This window comes from Bombus affinis, chromosome 14 (assembly GCF_024516045.1).
Source record: "Bombus affinis isolate iyBomAffi1 chromosome 14, iyBomAffi1.2, whole genome shotgun sequence".
In the NCBI taxonomy this organism is placed as follows: Eukaryota; Metazoa; Arthropoda; class Insecta; order Hymenoptera; family Apidae; genus Bombus; species Bombus affinis.
The window spans coordinates 10,039,060-10,056,766 of NC_066357.1; the positions used below are offsets into that span (position 1 = coordinate 10,039,060).

Consider the following 17,707-nt stretch of genomic DNA (forward strand, 5'->3'; position numbering starts at 1 on the left):
AGCTATTACAAAGTTCTGCCGGTTAGCGCAACGTAATTCACGCGTCACCGCGTCCAGCTAGGTTCTTCAATAATTTCGTGGGCCTTCACGCATTCGGTCGGTCGGCGAGGTCGACGCGAAACCCGTCGCTTAATATTTATCGCTGCTAACGCAATTACGTCGCGTTCCATTTAGCATCGAGCCAATCTAATTTCCACTCGAAATAGTTCATTACAGCCTGTCGCATTGAGCACTTTAAACCCTTGATCTGTCTCTAGGTGAATCGGTGCGTCAGGAATAAGGGAGCGGCTTTGTCAACGTAATAACTAATGTAATCAAACCGTAGCGATTCTGCGCAAAGATTATATCGGTAATCGTAGTTGGATCAAACCAGCCAACGCGAGATCAACGGCATTTTGTCCCAATGAAATAATAAAACGATCTCTATCTGCAGATTACGTTGAGGATTTCGGGATTTCAGGCTGTTTACTCCAATACGATTTACGATAAAGTATGATATCTATTGATATTGGTATGGTAGTTTATAACGAGCGGATGGATCTTTTTAATCTGTTTGTGCATAAGTATCAATCGCCAAAAATCGATAAATTCTGCAACATTTATTCACAGGTCACGTTAAAAATCGTGATTCGAGTGAGAACTAGGTGATTCCAGATGCAAAGCCAAACTAAAATTTTAGTAATCACAATTTAGCATAACAATATCTAACTAAATAATAATACGCAGTAGCAAATATACGAAATAGATTTAACGTGGAAGATATTGCCGGAAAAATCTGCTATTTGCAAACTTAAAAATTATATTAAAAATCATGTTATCGCATTTTTTCGTCTCGATGCAATACTATTTTCACATTTTATTATCCGGGGAAATAGAAATTCTGAACATCGCCAAAATGACAATATAACGGTTTTCTGAATGGAGAATGCTTTCATATCGATGATTAAAGGCTGCCAATTAAAACACGTCAATTAAAACAGAAACTATAGCGTTGTCAGACAAAGCCAGATCGCATCCTGCATATATCTTTTGTAATGGGAGGGCAAATTTACGGAGATCCTATTTTTTCTAATATCACTTTGCTCAATCAGCGCATCGTTATTTGTTTTGAACAATTATTCTGGGGGAACTTGCTTTGAAAATTTCTTTCATCTTTTGATTATTACAAAATATATTTAGGATACGCAAAGAAATTGATTTAAAAGGGATATGGTTACATGATGACAAATACCTTGATTCAATAATGGAGCCGACCGTTGAAAAGTTGAAAAAAGTATAGAAAAACCTTTTATCGAACGAAACTGAAAAAGTTCGCGAACAAGACAGGAGAATAAAAGAGAACGGGACAAGTGGTAACTGTGATAAAATTGATCTAATGGAGTGGCTCTACATCAGCGAAAACAATAATACAGACGACCATGCTGTGCGCATTTTACACGAAATGAAACAGCAAACGAATAGTAGTTCGATGGTTTATGCCACTAGAGGAATTTAAGTCTACCTCGTTACTTACTAACGTTGAAAAATTTAGATAATTCAGCAGCTGAAGAGACATAGAAGCCATAAAAACTGTGGACAAACGTTCAATTTTCTTGGTTACTATTGAGAAAAATGAACTTCTATAATGCTACTTCAATATACTTGTTGTGTTATCGGTCCATTGTTCGATACATAAGATGGAATTTATTGATTATCTGACCATTACGCCTCTTCTTCTATCGCACGATACTAAATATTTGTGTGATATGTGATAATTCCTGTTGATAGATTTGAAAACTCCTCAGGCATTAGCATATGTGATTGAATCAAAAAAATTAATAGATACAATTTCAAACGTGTTATTAATAATAGACAAAAGTACCTATTCTTTAAAATGACAGTATTTAATATTTCAAGAACAAATTCAATTTCAGCCGAGCAAATGAAACCATTACAACTTGAGCTAAACCATAATAAAATATCGGGAAACAGAGGAAAACGGAAGGTGGCGCGCAAAAAAAAGAGAGAATGCCATTAATAAACAACGAATCGAGGAAAACCCATAACGGGAGAAATCGTTCCGGTGGCTCGCGTGCAACTGCTGATAAAGGAGTTTCGCAGGAGAACGAAGCGCGAAGGAAGGCCGCGAATTAATCGCTGGATCGTGTGTCGACTTCCAGCGGAGGATATTCGTTTCGCGGGCAACAAGGTAAACCAGAGAACCGGCTAAAATATCCGGTGCAATATTTAGATTACAAGCCTGATCCGGCAGGGAACTTTTCATTCGGCTGACATAACACATTAACCAGAGCGAATCAACGCTGAAAATTAGTCTCTGTCCACTTGACGAAAGACCACGAGTTTCTGTTTCATTTTAAAGTTCGTGCGATTGCCTTTTGATTTGTTGCGAGTTCGCTGATTAACGTTTATCGATGCCTCCATATAACATAAATTTTCGGCGTGAAAAGCTACATTCTCGCGATTTTTATTCGCTGTTTATAGGTCTATTCGCTCTAATAGGGTAAAGGCGTTGTGAAATCTTGATGTAAAATCTGTTACTATCGATGAGTTTAGAATATATATTTATCGAATGCTAGTTCTGTTAATTTCCTACTAATGGACCTATATTTTATATACCTATACTGATATTGTTAGAAATGGACGTATAATAATAGTATCTTTTAATAGAAAGAACCATCTGCTATTATCAGATATCCTCGTCGAATAAAGGAATATTCGAATAGTACAACGTTTCAATATTAAAGTATATATTTATTTGAATAATGGATAACGAATTTTGGGTGCCGGATGCTCTATTGTATTTCTATCCGAGGAAATCGGGTGGTGGCACCTTCGTCACGAGTAAAATAAGAAACGATGCCGTGACAGGTTCAACTGACGAAGCAACGACCTTCTTTCGTTGGACAACCCGCCGTCTGGGCCGCTTCCACGGACTAATTTAAAACGCGGCAGGAAAATGGTTTCTTACTACCGTGGCGGCTCATTCGAGCACGACCGTGTTTCAATTAGAAGAATAGTTCTGGCAAACGCTGTATCCCGTGATCGTAACTGACATGGCTGTTATTAAATGGTAAGGTGAATTTGTATTCGCTGATTTTTGCATTTTACCGTGATGTGACAAGGCAACGTGATAGTTAAGATGATAATGTAGGGTGGTATGATCGTGTAAACTAAATTTTTACCGGAAGAAACAAATCTTACACTAAATATTCCTTTCTTGTTTATTTATAACATCGAATAAACATTGGAAAAATGCTTGTGGTAGCAAGGACGTTGAAGAAAATAATACGAATAGCAGAAAGGATTAATTTGCAGAGTAATATTAACTATTTGGTGGAATGTGACAGCAATAGTAAGGTTTGATCGCAAACACATCGCTTTGAAGAGTTAAGCATCCCGAGCAGGTTAGTCGACTTCGACATGCACAAACGCCCTTCTATACAGCTCTATGCGTACGTACATACATACATATGTACATACGTATATACGTACACGCATGTTTGCACGGGTATGTAATACACGTGTCACCGTGGTACGTCATACGTGCTACTTTATCAAACGGTATACAGGCGGTCGATAGACCGTACGAGCGTTAACGCGATAACCCGATAACCCGATGCTCTCCTTCGCTCTGGGATCAAGTAGTGTCCCAAGATCAGCCGACATTTCGTTATGATTAGACAGCAAGGGTATTTATGCAAATTTACGTTATTATAAATGAGACTAAACGAATAGAACCTACGCAGAGATTTGTCTCGTTCACTAAATATTTATAGACCTCCGATATTTATGTAATGGAAAAATATACGCACAACCTTTGGAACGTGACAACGAATGAAAATTTCAGATAACTAAAAAAAGGCTGGATACTGGATTTTTCCCGGGTTTTACCCAAATGCTCGATAGCTGGGTATTATAAAACGCATCTGTCGCCTGAATTTGCTGACCTTCTGGCCTTTAAAATGGCCTTCGTCTTAACACTGATTAAGCATTTTTTACTTCCCTCGGTGAATACTATGAGCTACCAGGCCCTATGTCTCTTTTATCGTAGCCTGTATAAAGAAATGGAATATATACAGTGATTAAAAAAACCCTATCTCCCAAAGAAGCGTTTTTATGACAAAATCTATACATTTCATATTCGTATAATTAAAGTTTTGCAATTATTTGAAAGTATAATGCTAGGTGACACGAAATGTAGTTGACTACCACTAACTGACTAGTTTATAAATCCTATAATAAATACAATGATGTACAAGCACCGTAGGTTTGCTACCATAGGTCGAAGAAGAAGAAGAAATAGACAAACGACACGATACTCTATTTTTTTTATTATATAATTGCTACCATTCTTTCGTCTAGCATATTTATGGAGGCAACGTATGACATCCGAGTTATAAGTACTGCATGCAATTTGTGTACATATATCACCTATATTAATCTACAGAACAATGTAAGTCTCTACACATAAAGATTTATACCTCCTATACCTGTACTTTTCACATGATCTATGCTAGACTGTGTAAATAATTATACGACCGAGATATTGTATTACTAACGCCGTCTATTTTCTTCCTCGAAGAATCATGATACGCAGAGATCGAACGTGAGAAACTTGTGTGATTTGAATTTTCGATTTTACATTATATTCTTCATCAAGTTCTTTAGTCGAATGAACGACTAGATTATGGAATGGATTATTAGCGAATTCGTTGATATTATTGTCTTCGTTGACACCCAAGTATTAGAATTTCCCTGGTAATTAATTTATCTAATTGGAAACTTTCTTTATAGAGAAAGAGAAAGTGCAAGAAATATACATAATGCTTAGTAAAAGTTGTCGAGAAATTTCGCATGCATGCATAGCGAATTCGACGAAAATTTGTTCCATAATGTCGGTGTATTCATCGCTCTGTTCATTACCGTCTTTTCATACTTTCTACGAGTTAGTTCGCGCAAAAAAGTTTAATTTTACCAGCAAGACCCTTGTTTTCACAGCTGGAATGAATGTGAAACGGAATCGCAGTGATCTTGTATTAGCAGAGAAAATATTAAATTCCTAACAAGTTTGGCGAAATAAAAATTCCAGAATAACTACTGTGTGAGAAATCTTGTGAGGATATAAAGAATTAACAAATATTTCTGTATATTCTTTTCTTATGATAGTACAATTTTCTAAATGTACGTCGAAACAATTGTAGAATGTACATGTGTTGATTTTTAAGTAAGATGAACATAGGATTATTAGAACGAATCTTACGACTTCTTTTAAATATACAATAATCCAAATATCGAAATTTGCATTTCATGGTATACACATATCCAAAAGTCCATGGTATTTTAATTAAACTTTTGTTAAAAATTGCCATTTTCAACACACGTAGAACGGAACTAATCGATGCAGTTAGTTAATGTTAATTAAAAGTAATTCGTGTTTAGAAAACAAAATGATATGCTTTCAAGTATTTCGACATTGGTCATCATTTATTTGTAACATACATGGATCTGTCGCAGGTTAATTAGATTTGTTTGGATGTTGCAAGTTAATTTGATAACGTTTAATTTCGCTGACCGCGCTTCGTGAATGTCTATTTTTATTTTGCAATACAAAACAGTTTTACTTCGGTACTCTCGACAATGTGCAAAATTACTTTGAGTTTATTGCACATTGCAGGAAATCTATTTCATATTAAATTATACTCTTGTTTTACTGCAAATTGGACTCATTGCTTTTATTACATCCTTCGTTCGTGAAATATACATTTCATCGCTATTTTTAGAAAAATATACAAATAACTTTTATTCTTCTCTACTACGTATGTACATAGTATCGTCATATTTTTCATCGCGACACTATCTTGCAGCGATTTCGGTCAAAACAATAGAGAAACTAATATTAATCGGAAATTATTGTATGCATTTTAAACTGCGCCTACATAATAACATTTTTAATCGAGGTATGCAGAAGTTCCAGTTCTTTCAGATATCTGCCTTGCCACGTGTGTTAGCACTGTGCCGAGCGGCGGCACTTTTAATATCGACAAGTCGCCGACGAAGGGATATAGGAGGCACACGCTTTCCGTGACAAAGAAATGGCAGCCTGTAAAAAGTTCGTCCAACAAAGCGCGAAATGACATCAAGTATCTGTGTTCCACGTCGCTTTGACCATCCTACGTTGCTAGTGTATGCTTCAATGACGCGTGTCGAGCGTATAGTCGGCTGAGCTTTACATTGCCGTTAGCCTCTGTAACATACATTCCCGTATGCGCGTGCGTACATATCACAACATGAAAGCCATTTGTCTGTACATCTATCAAATGTGCGTGTACACCCTCGAGTTTACGTATGTTACGTGTTTCAAGATCTGGTTAGGTTTGTGTCATCCATGAGTAACATAAAACCTATACCGATGCAAATATTATTTAGATTATTTAAGAAAAGGTTTTTGATATTCGAGATATATAAGGAAATGGATTTACGTATTATCAATCGAAAATATGCTTGTACGATAGTTAGTTTGAGTCGTAAAAAGATTGAAATGTTGGTAATACAAATCGTGAGATAGCGTTATACTTTAAAAGTGTCTTGATGAATTTGTTACAGATCAGGTACTAACGAACAACATCTTTTTGTCCAATTACTCGAAAGGTCTAAAAAATTCCGATATTCGTTAAAAGAACGTATATTTTTACTGTATAATGCCTTTTTTAGTTTGACCGTAAGACGAGTTATTAAAATAAATCACATTGCTAAGCTGAAAGGCGAAACATTCTCGTAGAATATAATTCAGTTAAAGGTACATGAAGGAGATATGTAATTTCTAGGTTCTTCAAAATAAATATATATTCCTTTCTATGAATTCATATAACTCGCGTACTACATATATCACAATATGGAAACAACTTGTCAGTATAGTTGAAAATGCGTACAGACTCGCTCGTGAGCACATACGGATGGCCAACTTTAGAATACAATTGCGTTCGCATGGCTAAAGCGGATTTGTATAAGCTCTCCAATATTTTACGATGTACATACCACGTTGGTTGGCGTTAGACAGGAAAAGTCATTGGGTGTTCCAGTTGACACGTTAAAACGCGTCTACGTGTTATACAGTATAGTGCATAAATTAAATATTTCCAAATATTTGAAACTTTTGAATAAGGACGCAAAGGAAATTAATTACACGAATTAAATAAGTATAATAGTATAGTAAGAAATATGCCCTTTTATTGCAACTGTAGTGCCGTAATAGTAGAAATGAAATATAATAATAATAATGTAATTGAGATATAACGGAAAAATATGATATGCACATTATCGATCTTCCAACGAAACGTCGTTTTGTCAGATTCTAAATGCATTTCATTTTCGCAGTATTAAATTTTTATCGTCGTACGAAATTTAATACTGTATACTTGATCCTAATTAATTCGTACGTAATACTAGTACGCTTAACGTAAATGCTATAAATGGTGTACAAGTATTTTTTGTAGTCACTGTACCTTTCCCCGTTTCTCCTTCATTTTACAACGCCTATCTACAGGCTAAGGCTGACGACAACCTTGCAACCCTTATCCAGCGTATTCGTATTATGCAGGCACCTACTCGCGAATTGAACACGACAGCATTTTCCTTCACAGTGATGGCGTAAAAAACGAGGTTCACGCCGGACGTATTTGCAACGTAATTGTTAGAATGTGCTCCAAAGCCGTGCTTTTGTGCGTTGGATTGATCGATGACGCCAATGACTTTCCTGGTTGCTCGCGTTTCGCGCTGCATTATGTCGCACTAAGTTATGAGGAACGCGTGGCGTCGTACAGCTCGGGCCTTTGGTGTGTGACGGGGCTTCATCGTCAGATGCGCACGTACATTGGTGTGCATGCACGTTCTCGTTTACGCGGATATTGTCACGCACTCGTGCGGGAACACGTATTCAATTGTCGGGGCAACATTGTTCTGTATACACGGTGTGTAATGAAAAACATTCGTGTAAAACGCACGCTGTCGTCGCCAATAACTTGAACGTAGCCCTCGTTATTTCGCGACACAATGTTTGATAAGAAAGAAAGTACAGAAAAAGTGGAAAAAAAGAGGGAAAAGAAGGGGCCGGTTCTTTCTTTCATTGTAGACTATTAGGGAGACGATCGCGTGACAAACGCGAGACACTTTATATCGAACGGAATACCGCCTATTATCGTTGATCCTCGTTTGAATTGCAAGGAGCACCGGTGAAAAGTCGAATGCGAACGGACGTCTAAAGAGAGTTCACGTTCATGCGAACCCAGAATTAGGCCACTGCTTAAAACCTCCGTTTGCAAGGAAATCATGCCTTCTTATTTCGTGCTTGTTCAGTAAACGAAGGAATTTCATTTCTTTTGGGAGTTGATGTTTGCGATGTTACCTGAACGAGAATGCGTAATTATATGTATATATTATATAAAAATTCAAGATGTTAGAAATAATCGTCTCGGTGGTTGGTATCCCATTTGTATGTACCTTGATTACTAATGTTTATCCATATACGAAACGAACTGCACGTAACGCCAAACGTTCGTAGGGTAAAAAATTATTCTCATTACAAGCACCAGCGATTTATAGCCGTATATAGTATAAAACGAACTCCATTTACTCGAACATGTTCATGCAACGTATCTTCGCTTTCCTATTGTTTCGGTCAATTTCGTACGAGTCACGAGAGTTCGCGAAGGTCGATAGCGATTCGTAAATTTTCATGTCGCGCGATAATAAACGGAGCATCGAAAAATATTAAAATGACGACGACAGAGTGAAATCACGTAAAAGAATTTACGTCGATAGGAATTTTATTGCCGTGCCAGACTGACCTCGTATCAGTGTCTCGAGAGATGTTCTATAAGCTCGAGTCGCGCGTTCGTGAAATCACCATGCGACAGGCGTAGAAGCAACGACTGCCACGATATCGTTTACTATAATGCACGTAGAATATAGGAAGCGCGATGAAAAACGAGTGTGTGTCGTAATAGATAATGAAAATCTCGTCGATTCGCTGATCGTTCGGCAGTTTGCTCGCATGTATTACTAATCATTGATCTATGCTACTTCAAGCTCCAACATCTTGGTGCTTACAATATGTAAAATATATTAGAGTAAATATATTACGTCTATTTTCATTGTTAGTTACTCCTGAGAAAATAAAATTTAATTTAAACAAAATAAAGGTTTACTAGTTTCTCCTGGTGCACTGAGTGAAGAAAATTCATCCGTTACAGTACCACTAGCACTAGTTTTACAATCTGTTCCATACCAATCGATACCGTGAGACTATCGTAAAGTTACACATGATTATATTGCCTATCTCGATACTACCTATAATTAGAAACGATTCTGTTCATTTAGTACGTACTTTTTAAATACATATCTTCATTTAGTACACACTTCCTTCCTATAACACGCCATTGTGTCCAAGCTTTTTACGTTACAGTAACGTCAATAAAGTGGGGGAAAGTGCATAAGCTGCAGAACTTAGCCCGAACAACGTTGGACTAACTACTATCTCGCTCCATTTCCTCTTCTTTCATTCCACATTTACTGTACCCTATTGTTTACCTTAAAGACAAAAGCTGGAAAGCTGTTTAAAACGTGTCTGAAAGTAGACAAAACATGCAGTAGACTCTATAAAAAAAAAAAAGAAAAAAAAGAGAAGGGATGTCGTTCGCAACTAGCAACGAACGACCAGCTGATTCTGGATAGGCTGTAGCGAACAAAAACCTTAATTTAAGACCCCTGTTACTCATCCGCTCCGGCGCTTGTTAGACCGTCGGAGAATATTAATTTACCTGGTGGGTGCAGGACCATTCTAAACGAGTCCCCGCGAAGCAACAGTCCGAGAATCTTCGTCCTTGCCGGTTTGATACGGTTTCGCGACGGGAAACCCTGGGTCTCGTTACGTCGCGTCGGTGCAATTCTCGACATTTTCCTCTGAATGTCCGTTTCGTGTTAATGAACGACTTATCTTCATATTTGCTGTCACCACGTGCACGAACCGGAGCTCGTTTACGGAAGTTGGCTAGCTACTCACCAACTATAGTAACTGCGGAATTAATTGAGATCTCGCTATCCTATCTTGTTATCCCAGTAAATTGTGAATTTCTACCAACCCCGCGCATTGGTGTAACTTATTAAAGAACGTGCCTCGAAGCATGCGGAAATAAAGGTAAAGAAAGCGAAGAAACGATAAAGAAAATTATGCGTTCGCCTGAAACACTATGAACAGGAAGCAAACGCACATTCAGTCACGGAATAAAAAGATGATAAAGAAACTAGTAACTATTAATTGCATGAATCTGCTCGTTCGTGCTGGTTCTGGATTTTCATTAAATTACATTGTCCAACGTTGTTTCCCTTTTGATCGCATGTCGAGATTGCACGCTCGCGCTCACAGTTCACCAAGCTGATACCATTATTGTTTATTACTACTCGTAACGCTGTATTCGAAAACTCTGTCGACGCCGAAACGACCACTAGTGGAAATTAACTGGCCTTGAATATGCAAAGATCGTAAATTCGTCCTCCTTCGGAAAAATCGTTCCGGGTTCATTGATAAGAGTGATATAACGGTGTTTTGTATCTAAATTTCCAACTGATCTAAATTATTCTGGAAATAGCGTTTTTCAACTTGTTTCGCTAATGGTTTCTTGTAACGTAGCAAATTATCGTGTTATTCTTTTCCTTTCCTTGGTGGGTACGTTAGTTTGCTGCAATTTTCGTAACTTTATCGATATATGGACAGCTAATTAGACTGAACGTTTATTTTAATATTCAGCAAATCTGATAAGATCGATATTTCAGTCTGCTGGGTAGAATGCGTTATGGCAGTAATATTTTCTCTTGAACAAACTATTCTTCGATACACACAATTTTTAGAAAACACAAATATTGAAAATATGTGATGGCTGTTACAAAGCAACGAGAAACTACGAATAAATGTAAAAGCTGTTGAAGATGTAGAACATATTGACGATATGGACCTTGAAATTTTTATGATATTAAAACAAATGATTTTAGGAATGTAATTAATTCTGCACTGAATGAAATGTATACGAAGAGAAATGGCTTTCCTGAAAAATATCATAACGTTTAATGATTCGTAAAACACAATACGGCAGAGATAAGAAAGTTCGTTAATAAGAAAGTCAGAAAACAAGGATCGATACTTCCAGATTGGTCCTTCGTTTTTTCCGGGTTATCAGATCGCATTACATTCTCGTAGAAAATGAACAATAGCGAATCATCTGAAGATGGCAGCAGCTCGAAGATGGAGTCAGCTAGTCGTTATTTTTATCGTTATTTATAGTACAATAATAACTGGATCTGACTTTTAGGATATTTTTCCTGTTGATATCCATTGTGGTTGGAAAAATTGTATCGAAATGTAGCTAGCATCCGAATAAAAATAAAAGTTACAACAAATGGAATTACTACGGTTTGTTATATGCAGACATATATAGTACATCGCTAGAATACATATAGCGTATTTCATGTAGTAATCTTCTCATTGTTTCACGTATAAGAGTATTTATTCTTTTAAAGTCGTTCCAGTCTAACAGTAAGAACGTTGAATCATCGACGTAACGGAAAAGGATTAACAGGATCGTGTTTGGATTAAAATAACTCATAACTAGTAGTTACAAATCCATGACTCGTTTATTAAGAAATACTGTATTGTTCCGACAATCGCGAAATGGTGGTACGATACGATAATGGTTCTTGGAGCTAAGAACGCTTCGACGCAGTCGTCCCGGGGTCACCGACGTCCCTTCCGTTGACGGTGGATTCAAGTCGTGCGACATCACCGAATAATGAACGGTTTCACGAGATCGATCGTGTGTTTCATGCATCGCGTAAATTCGTCGTTCTCCATTACGTGGATCGTTCTTTGTGTTCCGCGGCTGATTTTAGGCGCGCGCCGCGCCCTAATAAATACGATTCTCTCGTGTTAAAACAACGCACACAAACGTTTAAGAGAAGCAAGTACAACATCAAGGTTTCATCGATTTCTTTCATTCGCTTTCGTTTGAACCATGTTTATATTTCAGGGTTACCCTGTCGATCATCTCCCTCTCTCGTCTCGCGATTACATCGGGTCGAGCCACTCGCCACTCGCCACTACCGAGCAAATGCCAATCATGCTATGAAATTTCGTAGACCGAGTAATTAAACGATCGTTCAAACTGCGAAGAAGCAGTCGTTCGAGGCGATCATCATCCTGTCGTTCGGCATACATAGAAAATACTGTGTTTCGATGGGAACGCTCGCTTCGAGCCTACGAACGAATCCCCGCGGAACGCGTGACGTGATATCGCTGTGGCGTTGAAAAGTCCCATTTTCCCGTGACGTCCAAACCCCTTCGCGTGATACGACAGAGAGAAGACGTGGACAAAGAGACAGACATCGAGGCAGACACAGAGACAAAGTGAATCACTCGCTGCGGTACATACCGACGCTCCCTTCCCTTCTCTATCCGGTTGCTCCCCTTGCGAGCAAACATCGCGACAACGGAACGAGACATCGTCAACTGCGGTGGCAGTGTGAGATTGGCTCGAAGATTTGCTGCCGCTTAAACAACATCCGAGTTCGATCGGTCGCGCGCGGTGATCGCCGACGTAAATGTCATCGGCGCATCAGGAAGAGCAGGGAGCTGAGCTTTTGGTCGCTTGTAACGCAGTCGTCTTTCGCCAGGCCGTTGGGATTCCAACCTACCGATTCCTCAGTAGCTCCGCGCAAACCAACAGGACGAGCAGGTGCAGCGAGAAGTAGAGTCGCGACGTAGATGGACCGGTGGAAGCGAGTGCGTACGCATACGAGGAGTAGCATTGCCTGTAGTTTTCTGGGTTCAGCCGGGTGACCGTGCAGTAATGATGGAGAGCGCAAGCTCCGTTCAGCGGTCCTCCGCAGCCCCAAATCTGCTCCACTTCCCGCGGCAACGAGACCGTGTTGGCCGCATAGTATCTATGGGAATATAAGCGGCCGCGTGCGCGGAAAGATAATCAGCCGTGGAGCTGGCTAGGCTCTGCGAGACGCAAGCCACCGTATCGGGACAGTCATTAGCATCGTAATGACGCGATTGCGTTGAAAAGGGTAGACAGTTATCAGCGTCAAGCGGCTCGAGGAATTATCGTGCCGGATAATTGCTCGAGAAATATGGAAATTATTAATGCAGCAACGGGTACGGCGCGTATACGTCGCGGCTAGCTCGTGCAATCGCCGCATCGGATCACGTAAATGTTACCGCGCAGCGTCGAGCACATTCCCACATTGATCCCCGGGTACAGGTGCTGCGTGGTCGCGCAACTTTGTCACGAACAACCTACGTCAGTCATCCGTTAACAGCACCTCCCCGGTGCGAGAGTTTTCAAGGTCTTTCGCGCGATATCGCCCATTTCACGCGATTACGATAGCGGAGATGAGCACGAGACGCCTTGAAAGCGAAATTAAAGCGAATTTAAATTACGAAGTTTGTTGTGAAATTGAATGTTGTTGCAAACTTTCAAAGAATCTAGCGAGCTTCGTTAAAGTGCGAATTGCATCGTTTTAAATGTGAAAATCGTTGCTTTCGATCGTAGTCGATGTTCTATTTTAATGATAGATGATATATAAAATACTTGGAATGTAAAACTAAAAGTAGGCAAAAAAGAGCAATATAAACGTATCTACTATTTTTTAATCGCGCCAACGTTGCTCTATTTTTTTTTTTTTTTTTTTTTTTTTTTTTGCAAGGTATAGTTCAAACTCAAAGTCCAGAGTTTAATTACGAATCGCGTACCATGCAGCAGCAGGGGAACGCGAAAAAACCGAGAAATGCCAAAGTGGAAATACATCAAAGTAACGTTCCACATTTTCGTACGAAATACTCGAGCCCGAAGGAATAAAGGGAATGAAAGGGTGGTTGTAATCCGGATGATCAATGATCCCTGTCCACGATACGATCGCGGTCACGTATTCTGCTAGACAGATGGAAAAATTTGTCGGTCGAACCGTTTACGTACCTGACGAAAGCATAATCATTGAATTGCGTGAATCGGTCAGCCAGGTCGTGAAGAGTGATCGCTGTAATTTCCTGAAGTTCATAGTACTCAAGCAGAGAGTACTCGGCCAACCAGTTTGCCGTCCCGGCTGAATTCGCGTCCGGCAGATTAAGATAGTACTGCGTATAATCCAGCACCTGAATACGACGGAACAGAAGAGAAGATGGGTCGACGAATCCTATACAGGCTGTTAGAAATGAAAAAGGCAAAAGACAAAAAGATACTTAAAGGCCTTATGGTATTTACTCGCTCAGAAAAGTAAAACAATGTCTAAGCATATTTTTATCGTTTATATAATCGAAGTACATGCAATGGAAGTGAAAAAGTTTTCTCTGATAGCATTTTTCGTTCACGTTGGCGAGGTTTCGGTCGATCAGCATTGACTAAAATTTTGTTCCCATAAACGGTGTTCCACTGTATGTTGATTTACGATCCATAAATGCGAGCTTTGTATAGAAATGGGAGGAAGACATATTAAACGTTTACAAATACGAGGATTTGTACTAATCTTCAAGCGTTAATAAGAGTTGTTTTTACACAGAAAGGATCGGCTTTATAGTCTCCGTTGATCAGACATCTTTCACTTTACTCACCATAAGCTCTTTAAGTATCGGGCCCTTTTTCCAAACATCTTGTACGCTCTACATTTCTTACGATCGAAAAATCGCATAAATAGAAATCGTTCGGTCAGAGATTACGAACGTCACGTGACGTAGATCATTTTTACTTACCTGACCAGTGGCAGTTTCGAATTTGTACAATCTTAAACCTGGATTGTTTGGCCCTCCAGGCGTGCTCGGTGATATACTGGGTGCCATCATTATCCATGACACCGGCAGACCTAGCGGCACAAACGTCATCACGGTAAAATCAATTATTCTTTGAATTCTTTCCGCGTGTCGCAATGTGTATACATATTTGTGGCCGAACGAGTAGGATGTTAACGTAAGTGAACGTAAAAGAGATAGGAACGTTTTAAAAGCGCGCCAAACTCGTTGGCGTGACCGATAAAGCGGACTGTAAAACGGCTGAAAAGTATCCTGGCTATTGAACGACACACGCGGGGAATTTATTGATTATCGTTCGCGGCCTCGGTCGTTTCGATGAAGGAACGCTCTGAAAAATATGAGTAGAACGTGACCAAATGGACCTATACAGCGTCGTAAAATTGAACCACCCTGCGTTTACAGTCACTTCACCGACAAAAATGCACCGGCGTTTATTCGATCGTGAAAATTATTTTCGAAAATCTAAGATATTTTTAATTCACCAGGAAAAAACATTAATATTATTATTATTTATAATCGTAAAGTTTACACGTTTCGTGGATATTCCAGGAATCAGTAAACTACGGAGAGAATAATATAAATCGAGCAAATGATACAACGCGATAATCAACGTAATCGTAAATTAATGTTGATATGCTTCGACAACACATCGAAAAGTTTTAAGTTATTTGCAGAAATCGAAGCAAAAATTCCAAGATATCGAAATTAGTAGTACAGTACGAATGTAAAAGAACTTTTACGTACAATTATAAATACATATAAATAGTGGGAAGATTAACAAAGAACGTTTTGCTTTAACGTATATACGATCGTTAATCTCAGGATAACAAAATAAATTGCTCGTTTAAGCTTTCGTTGGATTACGGGCGATCGACATCTACATTATCAGTATATCAGGGAAACTACATAGGAATAATTACCTGCTCGAAGCTTAATGCATTTTATAGATTTTACTGTCAAGCCGCATCCGTGACGGAGTTTGTAATAAAGCACCGACGGCACGCGTTTTTCACCATTCCTTTATGGTTGAACTGGGGCGCGTTCAAACTTAGCCAATACGTGTTGGATCGTTAGGAAAGTCAAACCGCTATTGAATCGCCAACAAAGACGCGCTTCAGCCCGCAAACGACAAAAGCGAAATACGATAAAGCCAAAGTCAGCGTGACAAAAGGGAACGAAAGGATCAAAATCACGAATACAGCATCAACGGTATTCACGAGCGTAGCGTTTTGCGAACGGCGTAGCGAAACAATCGTGATAAAGACGTAGTAAAAGAACGAACGTCGATTTTACTTCCATTTCGATGCATTGAACGTTAAATGTTTCCACGCGCGAAAAAAAAGAAGAAAATCCGAGTTGTTAAGTTCGAAACACGAAAAAGAAAGATAGGCCGGGACAGAAATGTAGCGTGAAGCAAATGTAAGATACGGCTGTGCGCACGAAACTGAAAAAGAAAGAGGAACAGCCACTTGGTGAACCGCGTATCGTAAAAGGCTGAACAGAGTTTTGGGTGCGATACGATGCCTGCGCATCGATCCGACCACCTCGGTTGATTCGCCGCGTTCAACCGCCACGCTTGTTGGTATTGCCAACAAGAAGGCACAAGACGTATACACGTACCGGTATCGCTATACACCACGCGAAAAGTGTCCGAGTGCCAGTGACCGAAGAACTGACCGCGAATGATGTCCGAGTACAACCGGATCAGCTGGAGATATTTGGTATTGTGTCGTTCGCTCAACATCGCCGCTCCGCTCTCACGATCGTCCACCCCTGGTGGTGTGTGGCCTACGATGTATACCTAAAAACATTGTACAAAATATCGTTTTAATTCGCTTCTTCGAACGAATCTGATTTTTCGTTTGTTAATCGATCATTCTCGTCGATGTTACCCGTGTTGCGTCCTTTCGTATTGTTAGACAAATTCCAAAATTTGAGGAAACTACAAAAGAATCATTGTCGACAGGTATCATTTGAATTTTATGCCAAAGCTGTTTCAAAAACACCAAAATTTTTAGTAATTAACGAAAAAAAACTTCTTCTTGGATGGAACTAGTTACAGAGACGTAAAACGTTCGATGGCCACAGCAGGATTAACGCTATAAGACGAGATTTTTTACGGAATACGAAAAATGTGTCGCGTTATTAGAGCGTACCCCGTCAAAATTAATAGAATAGAAGGCGATTTCGTCGTCGCCTGCGGCTAGAGGGTTAAACGTAATGTACAGACTTAATTCACAAGTTTTCCCTGTGGGGATTGTCACGTGACTGCATCTCGATTAAGTAGGCGCGTTGAGCAGCAAGAAGTGTTTCGTGGAATCACTCTCGCAGTAACTGCTCGTAATGAGCAACTCTCTCGTTAGCGTTAGTAAACTGAATTCCGTAAGCATTATCCACGTGGCGGAATCAACGCAAGATACGAATCGTAGGCGTGAGTTACCGTGAAATACCTAATCGAGCACGTTCGCGAAGTTAAACGCAGTCTACGCTGATACTGTACCGCAGCTTCTATGTTTAAAGCTTATAAACTGACTGCTTCCGCTCGATTTCACGCAATGTGAGTGAAATAAAGTATAATAGTGAGAGGATAAGTAGATGGAAAGTATACTACGTGTAATACTTTCAAGTTTCGTATTATTTGTTATTAAAGTCAATGAGACATTTGCATACAAATTTGTATATTAGAAGAAAAAGTATCTTTTTATCTTGCAACTTCCTTCCTCGTACATTATTTTGAATTAATACTCATTGCATTCTAGTATTTTCGTCGGTACCAAAACGGATCATTTTCGTGAATATATTATTGTATTTCTCTATTTGAGTATTAATATAATTCAAATTAATAAAAGTTATTTG

General features: G+C 39.1%; 2 protein-coding genes across 9 annotated transcripts in view; one reads left to right on the top strand and one right to left on the bottom strand.

Moving 5' to 3' along the window:
- LOC126924047 (glutathione S-transferase 1-1-like) overlaps positions 1-17,707 on the top strand; it is a 148,414-nt gene that overhangs the window by 67,170 nt on the left and 63,537 nt on the right. The gene's annotated exons all lie outside the window — the stretch shown is intronic.
- The window catches only part of LOC126924019 (acid sphingomyelinase-like phosphodiesterase 3a), a 49,997-nt gene continuing 43,953 nt past the window's right edge, over positions 11,664-17,707 (bottom strand). For all 6 annotated transcript variants that reach the window (XM_050738054.1, XM_050738052.1, XM_050738053.1 and 3 more), the window contains 4 exons: positions 16,472-16,652; positions 14,795-14,904; positions 14,025-14,200; positions 11,664-12,987 (listed from right to left, as the gene is read on the bottom strand). In XM_050738054.1, coding sequence (XP_050594011.1) covers positions 12,735-12,987; positions 14,025-14,200; positions 14,795-14,904; positions 16,472-16,652 — 720 coding nt within the window. In that variant the 3' untranslated portion in view covers positions 11,664-12,734. The remainder of the gene's footprint in view (positions 12,988-14,024; positions 14,201-14,794; positions 14,905-16,471; positions 16,653-17,707) is intronic.